Source organism: Mesoplodon bidens (assembly GCF_964165515.1).
Source record: "Mesoplodon bidens genome assembly, chromosome: 8".
Classification (NCBI taxonomy): Eukaryota; Metazoa; Chordata; class Mammalia; order Artiodactyla; family Ziphiidae; genus Mesoplodon; species Mesoplodon bidens.
In genome coordinates this window covers 26,009,189-26,026,147 of record NC_138165.1, presented here as the reverse complement: position 1 = coordinate 26,026,147, position 16,959 = coordinate 26,009,189, and the positions used below count along the sequence as shown (strand labels likewise).

The 16,959-nt window shown below is 41.9% G+C and overlaps 1 protein-coding gene across 3 annotated transcripts in view; it reads left to right on the top strand.

The window, feature by feature from the left end:
* The window catches only part of MAP3K20 (mitogen-activated protein kinase kinase kinase 20), a 179,742-nt gene that overhangs the window by 152,050 nt on the left and 10,733 nt on the right, over positions 1-16,959 (top strand). For 2 of the 3 annotated variants that reach the window (XM_081242975.1, XM_081242977.1), the window contains exon 16: positions 299-391. The exons of the other annotated variant lie outside the window; for it this stretch is intronic. In XM_081242975.1, coding sequence (XP_081099101.1) covers positions 299-391 — 93 coding nt within the window. The remainder of the gene's footprint in view (positions 1-298; positions 392-16,959) is intronic. 3 annotated transcript variants of the gene reach the window in all.

The following is a 16,959-nucleotide window of genomic DNA, read 5'->3' as shown; positions in this document are numbered from 1 at the left end:
AGGGACGAAGTGCATTTCTAGGGTAAAATTGCACGATGCAAGATGCATTGTGAAAAATGTAAGATGGTGGCATTCAGTTTGTAGTGCATGAGACAAATCATTTGGCAAAGTTCTCAAAGGCTTAATATGTCATTTCTCTTGCTTTTAGTAATTGGAATTTGTAGTGTAATCCAAAATAACCAAAAATTAAGCAATAGATTAGAATGGAAAAACTAGTGCTGGGAAATCATCTCCTTTACATGAGAAGTAAAAGTAAAAACACTATGTAGTATAAACAGTGCTTAGTTTTCTGTTTCAGGACTCAGTAGGTGAACCTGAAGAAAATGAGGAAAAAATAGTGAACCTTGAACTTGTTTTTGGTTTTCACTTGAAACCAGGGACTGGCCTACAGGTAAATCATATTTTAAATCCTTTGGATAAATTTCAGTCTCATTTACTCTTTTTCCTCTCCTGGAACTCTCTGGTTTTATATACCCCCTACCAGCTGGTAACATGATTCTGAGTAAATTTATAGACTTTATAAAATAGAATTTAATTGAAAGGCTGCCAGCTGCCTCTGTAAGCCAATCTAGGAATCTTTCTCATTCAGCTGAAGAGCCCTGTGTGAGGCCACCCAAACCCTCAAGGAAACGCACTGCAAACCATGGTGGGCAGTGGGGAGTGTTAAGGTCGGGGGCACGGACACTAGAGTAATTGTTTATGCTTCTTGGCATCACAGCTTCCTGATTCCAGTTTCTTTGTATTTTAAGGGGAATCACTTTTATAATATCAAGAGTAGAACAACAGCAAGAATGGAACTGTAGGCAAAATGGAAACCTAGATTATCAGTGCTAAATGGGGTGGCAGGACATTTGACCAAATCTCATTCAGTCAGGCTGCTACTTTATGTTATGTTTAGAGTCTGGGCAAATTACGTGGGCTGGGTGTCATATGAATTGGAATCATAGTAGGTTTGTGTTACTTTGGATTACTATGAATAGCCAGTAATAGTGATCACGTCTATTCATTGACCACTCGTGTTCCAGGCATACAGGACTCAGGTGTAGGTGCTATTTTCCCCCATTTTACAAATAAGGAGACTACGGCTCTGAAAGGCCAAGTAACTTGTCCAAGGGTTACATGGTTAGCAAGTAGCAGAAGACGGATCTGACGCAGGCCTCTCTGACCCCAGAACCAAACTCTTAACTACTGCACTATTGGTACCTTTCCTTTGATGCTGCAAAGAGATCTTGTAAAATCAACTCCTCACAACATGAGCCCGTTGCTCTGGGAGAGCTGGTGGGGCTCAGCTGGCCCACCGGCCCTCACTAATTAAACCATGCTTACCCCAGGTCATTCCTGGAACCAGCACTTGGGAATGATTGGAAATTGTTGCAAAGGGTTCGTTTTACCAGGGGCTTCAAAAGATGCTCTTTCTTGGGCTTTCCTGGTGGCGCAGTGGTTAAGAATCCGCCTGCCAATGCAGGGGACATGGGTTCGAGCCCTGGTCCGGGAAGATCCCACGTGCTGCGGAGCAGCTAAGCCCGTGCACCACAACTACTGAGCCTGTGCTCTAGAGCCCGTGTGCCACAACTACTGAAGCCCGTGTGCCTAGAGCCCGTGCTCCACAACAAGAGAAGCCATGGCAATGAGAAGCCCGTGCACCGCAACGAAGAGTAGCCTCCGCTCACCGCAACTAGAGAAAGCCCGTGCACAGCAACAAAGACCCAATGCAGCCAAGATAAATAAATAAATAATAAAATAAATTTATTTTTTAAAAAAGATGCTCTTTCCAGACACTGGACAGAGTGTTTTACCTGCACCACTGCAGGTATATTGATGCTTTTGCTGAATGGAAATCTTAACGTCCCTTGTTTGGGCCACAGAACTTGGTTGAGTGAAAGCTGCTCTGACTCCAGGTGTCTGGTATAGGAACACTTTTCTTTTCCCTCCGTGAACGGGTCACTGTCTATTCATTCCTGTTGTTCGAAGCAGCTACCAGAAAGCGGGGCAGGAGAGTAAGTTCCTCTCCAAAATAAGCAAGGGCCCTTCCAATCCTGAGATTCTGTAGCTGTGGGCACCCCAGGTCCATCTGATGGTAAATAAATAGTACATTTTAATTTGCCTTCTTTGGTATGCTCAACTCTATGGCACTTTATTTATGAGAACTCTGTGTTTAAACATTTTTATGGCTTGGAGGGGGTAAAAGAAGAGGGAAGAATTTTCCTGAAAAAGACTTGTCAAGAGTAATCTCAACCAAGAAAATTATTTTCAATTAACAAAGAAATGACTTGTTAATGTGGAAAACTGAAATATATATATAGTTAGTAAAAATCAGAAGCTATAAATGATATTGGAGACCAAATATAGTGGTCTGGTTTTGACCATGATGGTATAGACTTCTTGAGTCATTGGTTATCAGCAAGGCCTAAAGTCACTGCAACTTTCGATTATCTGCTGATCCTTGGTCACCCATGCAGAGTAATAATTTCATCCGTTCACTCAGCAGAAATTTACTGAGGACATACTGTGTGTCTGGCTCAATGCTAGATGCTCAGAATGCAAAGTAAAAAAGTATAGTACTGCCTTGCAAGGAACCCATAGTTTATGGGAAGAAATAGACAAGATCAATGAATGGTTTTAATACAGAATGATGCATTTTTTACAACATCATGCATATCATTCAATGAAAGCACAGTGGATGAGCACTGATGTAGAAAGGGGTCAGAAGAGGATCTTGACGTCTTCTTGGTAGAGGTGATACTTGAACTAAAATTTGAAAACCATCAGGAATTATTAGGTAGGGAGAAGACACTGAAGGCAAAAGGAACAGCATGTGCAAAAGCTCAGAAGCCAGGAAAACACAAGCAGCTCTTCTTTGGACTGATTTCTATAGGACCTCACAACTCAACTCAAGCATTGCTCCCTCTGGGGCGACTTTAACATGGAGCAGGTGGAATACTGTGGGGAGAGTTAAGGCCAGAATGGTGGCTGGAGACCAGAAAAAGAACTGTTTTATGTGCTGAGCTAAGGAGTTTGAAGAGTTTTAAGCAGGGAGTAGAGAGGTTTCTATTTGCGTTTTAAAAAGATCTCTCAAAAGCACAGAGAAGGATGAATTGGAAAGGGCTCGGGATAGAGTGATAAAGTCCTGTGTGGGGCAGTGCAGACAACCAGGTGAAAAGGGACAAGGAGCTGAGGCTATGCAGTGCCATGGAAGCACCCTGTGTCCAGGGACACTGAGACAGAACTGATCAGACCGAACTGATCAGACTGTGTCACTAGCTGGAGTTGGGGTGATAGGGAGGACCCAGGACGGCACCCAGTTTCTAGGGTGAGCAGCTGGATAGATGACATTATAATGCAATAGATCAAAAGTGAAATATAGGGCTTCCCTGATGGCGCAGTGGTTGAGAGTCCGCCTGCCGATGCAGGGGACACAGGTTCGTGCCCCAGTCTGGGAAGATCCCACATGCCGCGCGCGGAGCGGCTGGCCCGTGAGCCACGGCCGCTGAGCCTGCGCATCCGGAGCCTGTGCTCCGCAACGGGAGAGGCCACAGCAGTGAGAGGCCCGCGTACCGCAAAAAAAAAAAAAAAAAAAAAAAAAAGTGAAATATACAATGCGGATGTAACACCAAGGTGCTAAAAGAATAAAGAAGTGACGGGAATGGGTGAGGTTAATCAGGAAAAGCTTTTTTTTCTTTTCTTTTAAATTCTTAAAAAGTTTCTGGCCACGCCGCGCGGCTCGCAGGATCTTAGTTACCCAACCAGGCATTGAACCTGGGCCCTCAGCAGTGAAAGTGCGGAGTCCTGACCACCAGGGAATTCCCAGGAAACGCTTTTTTGGAAGGGATGAGTTTTGAATGTGGGCTCGAAGAGGCTCATGGTCGTCTGCAAATAATTTTCTGAATATAATGTTTTAAAACTTATGCTTAGAGAGTCCTTCTTTCTGAAGAGCTCAAGTTATTTCATCATGTCATCTCATTTATCCCCCTTGGCATTTCTGTGAGATGCATAAGGCACATGGTATTGTCATCCTTGATTAGAGAAAGTGTGTTACCAGCCTAGGGTAAGAGGACGGAGCTGAGACCAGAAATTACATCTTCATCATCACCTATATATTAAACATGTGCTAAGCTCTAATACCTGGCCCAAGATATTTAAGCCATCTGGAAACTTCCACAAAATAATCCTAGAGTAAATTATTGTCCAGGTCTAAACTACCCAATTATGTCAGACTATATCCTAACATTTTGAAATAACTTCTCACAAATGTGCTTTAAATTGAAATTTAAATTCCCCACATGAAAACCTTGTTACCTTGACCCTTCAAGGTAGAACCCAAGAAAAAAGGTCATCCTCAAAATCCCAATTAACTGAGTTCCCATAAGCCCATCTTCACAGAAAAGATGAAGCCTTTACCCCGTCTCCACGACTAGAATAAGTTACACGAGAACACTGGGGTTTTGGAAGTTCTCTCCAAACCTGAGTTTGTGTATCAGGGAGATTCGCTTGACCATTTCACCTTTTCTTTTACAATTAAAATGAAAGACATATTCTAACGGCAGCCATTGGAAATAATGTATGACAGTGCCTTTATCATGAAAATAGTAGCTGTGTTTTCCCATTGCCTCTGAAAAGGACCACCAATTAGCTACCACTTAAAATCGGTTTGTTGTTTCAGTAACTGGCCTACTAAGAGGAAACAATGGAAATGTGACCTTATCCACAAATATACAAATATATGTAGAAAATAAAGCCTTTCCTTGTAAGAAAGACCTGTCAACCTTTATGGTCAGAGAATTCAGATTAAATTCTTTTTTTAGCCTCATTTTACAACTAGATGGATTATGGCACATAAGTGAGGTTGATTCACCAGACCAAGGAAAGCCTTTCACGTCTGGGAGCCTGTGCCTGTTCCAGTAGTCCAGAGCACCTGCGTGACCCCCTGCCCATGAACTTAGTCTCTGCTGCCGCCCCCAACCCCTTGGGATGACCAGGCCCTCACCAGACACCAGCACCATATGGAATTCAAGAATTCATCCACAAATGAAACAAACATCCTTTTTCCTTTCCTTTTTTGAGACAACCTGGCAGGGGAAATAATTGGACAAAAGGGTTCCCTGAACATTTAAATTAATAAGAAGTTGAGAATGAGTTTTACCCATTTACCCGACCCATTTCTAAAGAGTACAGTTAATTATTAACTTGAATAACAATGGACATTGAGGCAGCCTCCAAGCTGACAGTGGTATTGGCAGAAATTGGGTCTTTCTCAGCTCAAGTTTCCTGGGCGAAGGGCTTGAAATGCTTATGGTAATTATTATTATTTCATACCTCAGCCAGACATTGTGGCAAGTGCTTTGCAAACATTTTTCTGGTGTAATTGTTACAATCCACCCTCATAGGGAACAGTATCCCTGTATCAGACCCAGGAGGAAACTGAGGAGGAGAGAGGAAAAGTTCCTCCCCCAGAGTCCCTACCTGGTTAGGGGCAGGTCCAGCCCAGGGGCTCAACTGTGGTGTCATACTGCTTCTTTTTTTTTTTTTTTTTTTTTTTTTTTTTTTTTTTTTTTGGCGGTACACGGGCCTCTCACTGTTGTGGCCTCTCCCGTCGCGGAGCACAGGCTCCGGACGCGCAGGCTCAGCGGCCATGGCTCACGGGCCCAGCCGCTCCGCGGCATGTGGGATCTTCCCGGACCGGGGCACGAACCCGCGTCCCCTGCATCGGCAGGCGGACTCTCAACCACTGCGCCACCAGGGAAGCCCATACTGCTTCTTTTTGAAAAGTATCATCATCCCCCAAAATAGGTGTATGGGTAATAAAAAGGCAAACACTTTTTTTGGTCAGTTAATACTAAACCACCACTATTTTTGTTTCATGTGGAAAGTGCCTTGCATTTTGTAGTCTAAGGCCTTTGACTTGCTACACAAGGAAAGCGGCTTCCGGAATCTCAGGCAGCTTCATGCACTCCCCAGGGTGGCGACCACCCTTTTTTATTGAAATATTCAGCTGCATAGAGTTTATTATTATGTCTCTTACAAGCTCACCAGTCAGGAACATTGATTCTCAAATTGCCAAGGAATAAACTATCAACCCACCCAGGACTTTTCTCACCGAGATCCTTTTGAGACTTTGTGTCATACAAATTCAAAAGCAGGGCTTCCCTGGTGGCGCAGTGGTTGAGAGTCCGCCTGCCGATGCAGGGGACACGGGTTCGTGCCCCGGTCTGGGAAGATCCCACATGCCGCAGAGCGGCTGGGCCCGTGAGCCATGGCTGCTGAGCCTGCGCGTCCGGAGCCTGTGCTCTGCAAGGGGAGAGGCCACAACAGTGAGAGGCCCGCCTACCGCAAAAAAAAAAAAAAAAAAAAAAATTCAAAAGCAGAGTTACGAGGGAACTCTCCGAGGAGCCGTTCATTCCTTGTGTGTGCTGGACAGTCACAGACTTTTCTCTCGTGTCCTTAGTCCCTCTTCTCCCCAGTGAGGCAAGGAAACCTGATTGAAGCTGGGCTCCCTTGCGTCTAAGTGGATCGCCAGCTGTAGAGAAGAGATGAGCTTAGGGGAGAAGCCTGGGAAACGACACCCTGGCTCCAGTGGACCCTTAACTAGAGACTGGCTTCCAGACTCCAGCCACCTCCCTCCAGATGACCATCTCTTCTGGTTTCCTTTCGAGAGGCATTTTGAAGGGGCAAGCGAACCAGGTAGAGAAAATAAGAGGGACATTTGGAAAGGGTGGAGGCGGCACTAACTGCCCCCATCGGACTAGAAGGCTTCTCCATCCCGCTCGCCTCCCTCCTTACGTCCGTCACTGTTGGCATCTGGCCCCCTTCTCCCACTCCCCACCCGAAGAAATTCAGTCAATAGTTCTGCTTCTCCAGTTGTTTCAGCTATAGGTTATAAGTGCTGCTTTTCACAAATACTTCCCACGTACTATTGTGCTTTTACGTCTTTAGTAGGTTGCTTATAAAATGTGGCATTTAATAAACTTAATTGAATCTCCAGGCCCTTTCTCAAAGCACTATAAATATTAAAAACTGCCAAATAGGGCTTTTTTTCCTATTGCGGAGTTTTTATAAATAGATAGATAAACATGAATAAAATAACAAGGCACAAAGGATTTTGTAAGGAAGTAAAAAGTCAACACCTTTTGTACATTTCGGAAGAACTAAAAGGCAGTGCTTTGCCTCACTTGGATATGTCTTGCGTTTATGAAAACTTCAGTGTAGGGAGGTTTATTTCCCATGACCAACTATTTTTGGGGGGAAAGATACATGTACACACACATGTGTTTGTGTGCCTCAGTATATAAGCTTGCAGCGGTAGGGTTCTGTAAGATATACAAATTTTAATTGACAGCAAAGGAGCAGATGCAATTCAGAATTTGACTACGTGACTTGCTGCTGATTTCTAATTCGCGTTGGCGATGTGCTTCGTCAAACAGGTCAGGCAGCCTCCTATAGAACTAAAACAAAACTGGGAGAGGCGTCCAGTACATCCTTGCTGATGGGTTGATAGTCATGTGTAGAAATGGCCTGCCAGAAAATGTCTAATAACTGGGGGAACAGCCCTGACTTGCAGTGTTTGCAGCTTTCCATGTCGTCAATACTCCTACCGTGGCCAATTTCAAATTGCCAGTGTGACATCACCGAACTTGCAGTTGGGAATAGATGAAAGCAGCTCCTGAGGCTGGCTCCAGCACAGACTGGATCACTCTTAGTCTTCTTAATCAAGATTATGAATTCCTTTCAAAATCATGAGCAGCAAGGAAGTATACCTGATGAAACATAGGTTTAAATAAATTGCAAACACATTACTGCTGGTTTCCAGCTATATTAAAATGCGTAGTTAGCTCACAGAGTGTTCCAGGCTCCCAATGAACCCACTGTTGGCTTAGATCCCCTTGGGTGGCTATTGGATCATACAGCTACACTGACCACAGTGTATGAATCACAAGTTAGGATTTGAGTTTGTAGGAAGTAAGAATATTATTATACAAGCAGAGAAACAGAACTTAAATTTGTGACTGCCTTTTAAAACGGTTGTAACAGCCATCACTGGCAACTTTATGATGACCGGCGCAGTTGTTGATAATAACAGAGATCTTTACTTTTAGAAGCAGGTTTTGAAAAGTCTCTGGGAATCACTGTAAGTTCTGCAGAGAGAAGGCCTTGATAACTCACAGTAACTTGTGTATTCTGAACCAAAACTTAGATCTTGGAAATAATCAACTGTAAAAGAACAGATTATTTGGAACGAAATTAAAAGCACTATGTTAGGAAAGCAAAGATGTGTGACAACCACATAACATTAGGATTTGGATTGAGAATAAACAATGCCTGCTAACTAGGACAGTTTAGGGTTTTTTTTTTCCAAAAACTCTATTTCTAAAAAAAAGAAATAAAAATTGTATTTCTTAGAGTCATTTCCGGAGACATGGGAGGTAGGAGGAGAATTTAGTAGGTAGAAGAACTGTTTTTGTATTTTGAGGGTCCTGGGTGAAAGTTTATTTGCAGCCCATTTCCCAGTATTAAAAACATTTAAGCAGTAATTAGGTAAGCGAGACCACTTTCTATATTGGTTAAGAAACCCAGTCCGAGATAGAATAGATTCTTATTTATTCAAAAATCAAGAGGAAGACCTACTATTCTTTTTCTCCAAGATGAATACCTTGTACCTCCCAATTTCAAATACAGTTTAAAAATAATTAAATAAATAAGCCCTTTCCAAACATGTCAACTAACATCTGAACCATTTCAGGTAGTCAAGTGTGTGATGCATCATATGAAAGTGTATCTCACTTGATTTGTTTCACTTTATTTTAACATCATCCCTAAAGTCCTTTTTTCAAGCATAACTCAAATAACAACCCCCCAGAAGGCAACAGAACAACCTTATCTCCACTGGTGTCTAGTTGGCACCAGTCTGCCCTGACCTTAGACACAAGCCATTGTTAAGGGTATAACGCATTTACATATTTTGCAATAAAACATCAGTTATTTGCATTACTGTGTCAAGTTTTATTTGATTCTTTCACCTAAAAATGACTCATTTTCCTTTCTTGTATTTTAAAAACCAACTACTCTAAGCTTGTTTGAGAATAATCAAAAATTGCCCATTTAGCTAGAAGTCATTTTCTTTTCAAAAGGCAAATGTTATTTAATCTTTCAGCTGTTCATTGTGCCATCATAAATACTTTCTTTTCAGCACAGTTGTGGGGACTGAAATGAGCCCACTAATTGCCTCCCATTTCGACTGACATGTGGTGGTTTAGTGGAAAGAGAACACAGCAGGGAGAAGGAAATAGGAGGCTGAGAAAATGAGAGCTAATTATTTTCACTGCCTCATGTCAGGCTCTGTGTCAGCCTTGTTTTTACAAACTGGAAGGTTTAGCACTAAATAAAACAAACTGGCGTCATGTTTTTATATACTGGCAGTGTCATGGAAGCAGCTGCACATCTCAAAGACAATATAATGCCTGCGTTCACATGGACACCATCTGACAGACACTGTGAGCCACGGCTAATGAGGACATCACAGTGGTGCCAAGTGAAAGGTGCTGAATTATGTATGATTCTTCATCAGTACAGCAATAGTCCTGTACATCATTATGAGACATTGTTTTGCTGGAGAGATTAAAACATTCTTAGTTCCAGACCCTGCAACCTATATGCGCTGAAAGAGGTTATTAATGGAATTTTTAGGGAGAGTTTCTTGTGGATTTCTTTTGGGTTGAAAAACAAATCTCGTGGGACAAAGCCGTGATGGGTCATGACACTGTATAGATAAAGAAGAGAAACAAATTAACCATACTTGCATTATCTTCCTTTTAAAGGCAGCATAATAAAATAGAGTGTACCAGGGTTATACATAATGATAAATAACCCAGGTGCTATCTCGGGATGTTCCAGTCTCCTGCCTTTAAAACAGCAGGTTTCAGCAGCTGAGCGAGATAATAGCAACGCATGTAAAGGAGCCTTCGGAGGCCTAAATCATCAACATCTTACTACTTTTAATACCAGCATGACCAACATTTCTATCGTATTTTTATTTCATCTTGTATGACTTCTTACATTTCAAAATAGTCAGTCGCCTGCTATGAGACTGTTTCCCTTTTTTCCCCCCTCTTGAATCTTAAAAAGTTTATTCTGACCTCTGTATTTTAGATTTTAAAATGTTTCCCCAGTACAGGCCATTTTTTTTTTTTTTTTAAGGTGGAAGGGCCTCTTTGCTAGAATCCTGGGCATTCTCTGGTGATTTTACTTTTCTCTGGTCATGGGGAACGGGTAGGGTGGTGATGGGGATTTTAAAAACAAGTGTCCCCTCCATTAGACTGGGCATGCCCAGTGCAGCTAAGTTAACTTGCTGCAAATCTCTACACTTTCTGAGCCTCAGTCTGCTCATCTGTAACATGGGGGCAGTGCTATATATAACAGGGTAAGCCTGTGGGGATTAAATAAGAATCTCGAAAACATTATGCCTAGTGAAAAGAGCCAGACATGTATACATGCATACTACAAAATCCCAATTTTATGAAGTTCTAGAGCAGGCACAATTAATCTAGGGCGGTAGGAGTTGGACAAGTGGATGCCCCTGGTTGTGGAGGAGTTATCAACTGGGAAAGGGCATGAGGGAATTTTCTAGGCTAGTGGAATATCTTACCTGTTTGGGTAATTACATTGGTGTACACATTTGTTAAAATTAATTGAGCTGTAAACTTAAAAATCTGTACACTGGACTTCCCTGGTGGTCCAGTGGTTAAGACTCCGCACTTCCACTGCTGGGGGCGCGGGTTTGATCCCTGGTTGGGGAAGTTCCGCGTGCCCGGGTGGTGTGGCCACAAAAAAAAAAAAAACCTGTATATTTTATTGTGTGCAAATTATACCTCAATAAAAAATACATTTAAAAAAATGTCATTGTCTGTAACCTTCAGGTAATGGTCATCTATAGGAGCCTGAAAGCCGAATGTGGAGGTCTGTTTCCTTCTCAAGTGTCCTAGATAATCTTGGCCCTAGATTTTTAAAGGTTTATCTATAATGTTCATGTTTGCAATAAAATTTTGGTAGGAAAAAAAAAATTGAAAGAGAGGTTGCTGTTTCTGAATTGCCCAGAACTTAAAAAGTAATATTTAAGTATAATTTTTGTGCTAACTTCAATCACTTTTTCTATTTAGAAAATTTACTTCTATCTTGATTAGTTCTTTTTTAATTTCTTTTCTTCCTTCCTCCTTTTTTTTTTTTTTTCTTCTTTTTTTTTCTTTTTATGGGAGGGAGAAGGGATGTGCATGTTTGGCATCCCATGTATTAGCCTGGAACTCCAAAGAATTTTAAACAGCCTGCAGGGAATGTAATAGTGATTTCTCACAAAGAGATATTTAATTTAGCATTAACTGAGTGTTGTTTAGGATGTTAACTTCACAGTGTAAGAGTTTCTGTTTTACTTGGCCAGTAATCTTAATTCAGAAAATGTTTTCACGTAATTGGCAATGCTGAAGCAGTTCAAACGGAATGCGTTCTCATCCTGCATTAACCACACACTTGCTCCTAAAATTATCCGGGTATTTCAGCAGCTGAAATGGTACATATCCTGGGCACTCAACAGAATTGTCATTTTTTTCATCAGTTTCCAATGCAAAAATTCCCCTCTCCCCAACAGAATCCCATCTGTTTCTTATAGATTTGCACTGAGGGGCAGTTATCTAGCTAGTAGAAAGGTTTGGATAGCTGTTTTTTTTTGCTATTCAGCCTCAACGAAGAACTTCCCCAAAGGCTGCTGTGTCACTGCCTTTTCCCTATAGATTAGTAACTAGCACTCCCTAAAGATGTGCAAGGTACAAATTTGAAAAGTGGGAATGTCCTCTTGGGTGGGAATCCAGTTATGAAATAAAAAATCCATGGTAGTCAGGACCTGCCCCATGATTTTGCTTGTGCAAACAGATGGGAGAAGGTTGTTTCTGCTTTGGAGAGTGGCCGTCCTGCCTAGCCACAAAGCCTAAGCCAGGACTGGAGGGAAGTGTTTGTGATTCCAGATCCTGGCCCAATCAGTCAAGAAAAGGAGCTTACAAACAGTGGAATGGCACCATATACACTTTTAACAATGATCTTTTTCAATAAAGGAGGGGGAAATTGACTATGTTGGACTGGTTGGAGGGACTGAGTATTTCAATCTCTGCCGTGGAGTCCTATAAAGGAACTCACCAAGATAATTTGGACCACTCGTTGACTTTGGAAGGTGGAAAGTACTATAATTCCTATTCTTGTTAACCCATAACAGGGAAAGTTCAGGATTCAGAAAAGACAGAGGGGAAACCTGCTCTTCATAGCACAGTGGGCCCCCTTGGTTTAGTTCTGAACTCCACCACTTGCTCTCTGTGTGATCTTGGTCAAATTACCTCATCCCTCTGTGCTTTAGTTTCCTCATCCAAGATAAGGCTCTCTGGCTGTCAGTCACATTTCACAGCCATTGTCCCTCTGGACATCTGGTTTCTGTTGGTAGGGCTGCATCAGGATCGGTTGAAACAGGAAAGGGCAGTATTGGTGTTATCTAATCCATGTATGTAAGAAGATGTAAGTTTCTTCCTTCTACTTATTTCGTAAAGGCAGTCTTTGCTGTGTTGCCACTTGGCTGCACCTTCTTTTTTCCAACACTGATCAGTCCCCGGCACCAGTGTCCGTCAGTGCCCTCTGGATCCCCGAACTCCTGCCCAAGGAAGATGCTTTGATCCAGCCTGTCCACTCTGGCCAGGTCCCTATTCTAGACGCTCTTTGAACCTTCCTGCCTCGCTTACCTTCTGGCCCATTCTCTTAGATGACTGCTAGACGACGGGCTGGCTTATGTAATAACAGATTGGAGCTCTGTTGGTGACCTGTATTGGTAACAATAGTAATCACTACTTTGGGGGCTCCTAATTTGGCTCTGGCACAGTGCTGGGTACTTTACTTACATTATCTCATTTAGTCCAAATACAACCACCCACTCGTCATTAAAGAACACTAAGATTCAGACAGGTTATATAACTTGGCTGAGGTTGTGGGGAAAGTGGCAAAACTGGGATTCCAACTCAGGTGGTTGCACTTTAAACTTGTGATATTTCGCCTCGCCCCTGTCTTGCTCCCCCAGTAATGGCTCAGTGATGATCCTTTCCTATATTGTTTCCATTTTAATAGGAATCCTCAGCACCTTAAACCAAATAAGTGAATAACAGAACCACTGCAGACTGCCAGGGGTGAAATCGTTTTGGAAAAGGAGTCCTTCAGGGCCCCCATGGGCTCTCTCAGAATACAGAGCTGTCTGCTTTTGATTTCTGCCTGTCAAGATCAAGAGTTGTTCGCAGACGTTCAAAGTAACTCTTGAATGTTTCCCATTCAAAAATCAATACCCACATTTCTGTCATTCACATCAAGCCAAAATCAATAGTTCACCCTGGTAAAAGTGAATGGTTTTTAAATCAGAGTCTATTCCCACTATCTGGTCCGTATCACTACCAAGAAGCTGAAAAGCTAGCAATTGTGCTTGTAAAATTCTATATGAGGCTCATAAATATGCACAATTGTTATTTTTAGTGATATTATTGATGATTTAATTCACCTTATTCAAATGAAAACCTTTCCAATGATCAGTTGGTGAAGAGCTCCGTACACGGTGGCATCCCATCTGCAGTGGGGTCCTGTGGAATTCAATAAATTGTTTAAATCCTGGGAGTTGTGGAGAATGCTTCTGGACACCTTTGGCTCACCAAGTAACAGAAATGCCAGGAATACCTTAGGGTAATTTAAAATTGAGTAGAATTTAAAGAATTCCATTACTTTATTTGTAGATTACTTTTCTTAACTAGACAACAATAAAATCATACATACCCTGAAAATACCCAGGAGTTACATCAGGGCCTTGACACATTAAATTAATAATTTGGGTGAACGCTGCATATTTCCTTTCTTTCTCTCCCATCTGTGTAACAATCAATGTCTACTTTTTAATGAATGGATAATGCCCCTCTTATCACTTCTCTGATTATAGTTTTATGGCTTCTGTAGAAGACAGCGTCTTTTATGGTTCAGGTAAAAGGCTTTCTTTCAGCTAAGAGGAAAAGAATTAAAAAAATAAAAGGTCTGTAACCCTATATCTAGATCCTGTTTCTCCACATTGGACTTTGAGGAAACAAAGAAGTTGGGGCTTAGGGGAGGACCTGTGACCACTTGCTTTTTTGGTTGTATTAGCAAAGTCATCTCTGGTCCTGCTCCTTTAATAGCTGGTCCCATTCTGGAGCTCTGTCAACCATCCAATGAGTCTGTCCTGCCACCCTCCCAGTTGCCCTTCCCTATTAGTATCTCCTCCAACTTTGGAGCCAAGCAGCCTTGTGCCTTTTTTTTTTTTTTTTAATTTTATTTTTGGCTGTGTTGGGTCTTCTCTCTAATTGTGGCGCGCGGGGTTAGTTGCCCCATGGCACGTGGGATCTTAGTTCCCCAACCAGGGATTGAACCCGTGTCTGCAGCATTGGAAGGCGGATTCTTAACCACTGGACCACCAGGGAAGTCCCCAGCCTTGTGCTTTTCTAATCCCACCTCCACCACTTCTTGGCTAGGAAAACCTAGAAAAATTCCTTAATCTGTCTAAGCCTCATTTTTCTCACTTGCCTGATGGGAAAATAAAGCTAACTTGCAGGGTCATTATGGATATCAAATAAAAGAGCACAGTGTAAGTACCCAGCAAGATGCCGAAAGAATAGTAAGCACTCCACAGCCTGGGTTCCCTCCAGTCAGACCCTTCTCCACGCAGAGCTCCCCTGAGCCTGTCCTCCGCAGGGTCTGATTGGGGCCTGAGGTCACGGAGGTGAAGCAGAGGGGATTGGGCATTTGCACCACAATTCAAGGTCTTTTAACTGTGCTTTTGACTAACTTCATTCCAAAACTTGCCAGGCACAAGAAACAGAACTAAGTAAACTTGTCTTAGAAGGCTTTTTATTCCAGCTACTGCCTTGAGGAGGCTCTTGCTATTTCAGAGAAGAGCAGTCATGACTCCAAAGAATAATTATCCTGCCCAGTTATCTCAGGGCTCACGTTGCCAGGGTAGCAGTGGCTCCAAAACAAAGAAATACTGAGAGATTTGTCAATTCTGAGCAACTAATTTGACTTGTGTTAGCCAAGAGCTAGTTTTTCACGTTATTGAATAGACCTTTTCCTTCACTAATTGGCTCTCCATCTTGTGAATGTGGCTGGGCAAAGAGGGGTCCTCCCTCCAGGCCTGGGCCCTTCTTGGTTCTGCAATTCGTCAGAAGCTTTCCTAAAACATGGGGCGCCCCCAGCTTCCTACTGAAGCCAACAGGTTTTCAGCAGCCCCTTTGTTAGCATTCTTCCATAATAATTGTGTCCGAGCTTGCTCAGGGAACATTCCAGGTCTGCTTGCGTGAGAGCATGTTCTGGTTTCAGCATGTAAGGTGGTCAGTGCTTTATCCTTAATCTCCCAGAATCCTTCATTCTTCAAATAATATAAGAAAGAAGATGAATTTATGATCCAGGGGTCAAATTTGGTGCACATGGGTTTCTTTTTCCTTTTAATTGCATACACAGTGTTTATACCCCAACATTTTTATTAGTAAATTTTTCATGTAAAATTTTCAGCGAAGTTGAAAAATTTTATAGGAATTCTTGTATACTCAACTCCTAGATTCAAGCATCAGGATCTACTTACTTTATTACATATCTGTCCATCCCTCTATCTTCTTAACCATCGATCAATCTTTATTTTTGGATGCATTTCAAAGTAATTTGCAGATACGAGTACACTTCCTCCTAAATACTTCAGTATACTAGAGTTCAGTAAGAAATACACATATCTGAAGTATACATTTGCTGAGTTTTAACAAATGCATATACCTATATAACCCAAACCACTATCTATAGAGCATTAGCAGCCCCAGAAAGTCCCCTCATGCCCCTTCCCAGTCAGTCCCCATCTGCAGAAGCAACCACTTTTCTGAATATTTTCCACTGTAGATTGGTTTTGTCTGTTCTAGAAATTCATGTAAGTGGAAGCCTTAGTTTGTTCTTTTTATACAAAATTTCACTCGCTATAATGCTTTTGCGATTTATCCATGTTGTTGCATGCATCAATAATTAGTTCCTTTGTATTGCTGAGTATATTCCATTCTATGAAAGTGTTGGTCAACACTTGGCCTGTTTCCAGTTTTTTAGCTAGTATGATAAAACTGCTCAGAAGAATACTGTACAAGTCTTTTTTCATTTTACTTGGGTAAATACTTAGGAGTAGAATTTCTGTGTCATAGAGTACATACATGTTTAGTTTTATAATAAATTGCCAAAACTTTTCCCAAAGTGATTTTACCGTTTATACTCCAACCAACAACCCAGTAGCTCCAAATCACAGCCAACATTTGATGTTATCAGTCTTAGCCACCTGGTTTGCATATAGTGGTATCTCATTGTGGTTTTAATTTACATTCCCCTGGTGACTAATGGTGTAGAGCGCTCTTTCATTACATCGTGGTTCGACTGAAAATTTAATTAACATACCATCATTTAAAAAATCAAGAGGTTTCATACAAGAATCAGATATCCAACTTTTCATAAATCATTAAAGGACCTAGCAAGACTAGACTCATATTCCCACATGGGAAAAATCAACAGAAGCTGAGTGGTGGCTGTCCCTTTAGGGCAGTTGCCCTTTAGATCCCAAGAGTCCCTTAACCCTTCCCCTGACCCCCCCCACCACCACCAATGCTTGGGCCAGTTATGCATTGCCGTACATCCTTACATTTCCTGTTAAGAAGAAAGGGAGCTATTTCTTGAACCCATGTCATTACCAACACTGGAAAAGTGAAAGGTAGATCAAGAGGGACTTATATTTCAAAAAAAGTGGGAAGACCACATTTCTTTGGGTCAATGGAAAAATATCCCTACAATGTTTAATATGTAAATTTCTATTTTGAAATATTACAATTTAAGGCTCTGTAATGAAACTGCCTGGCT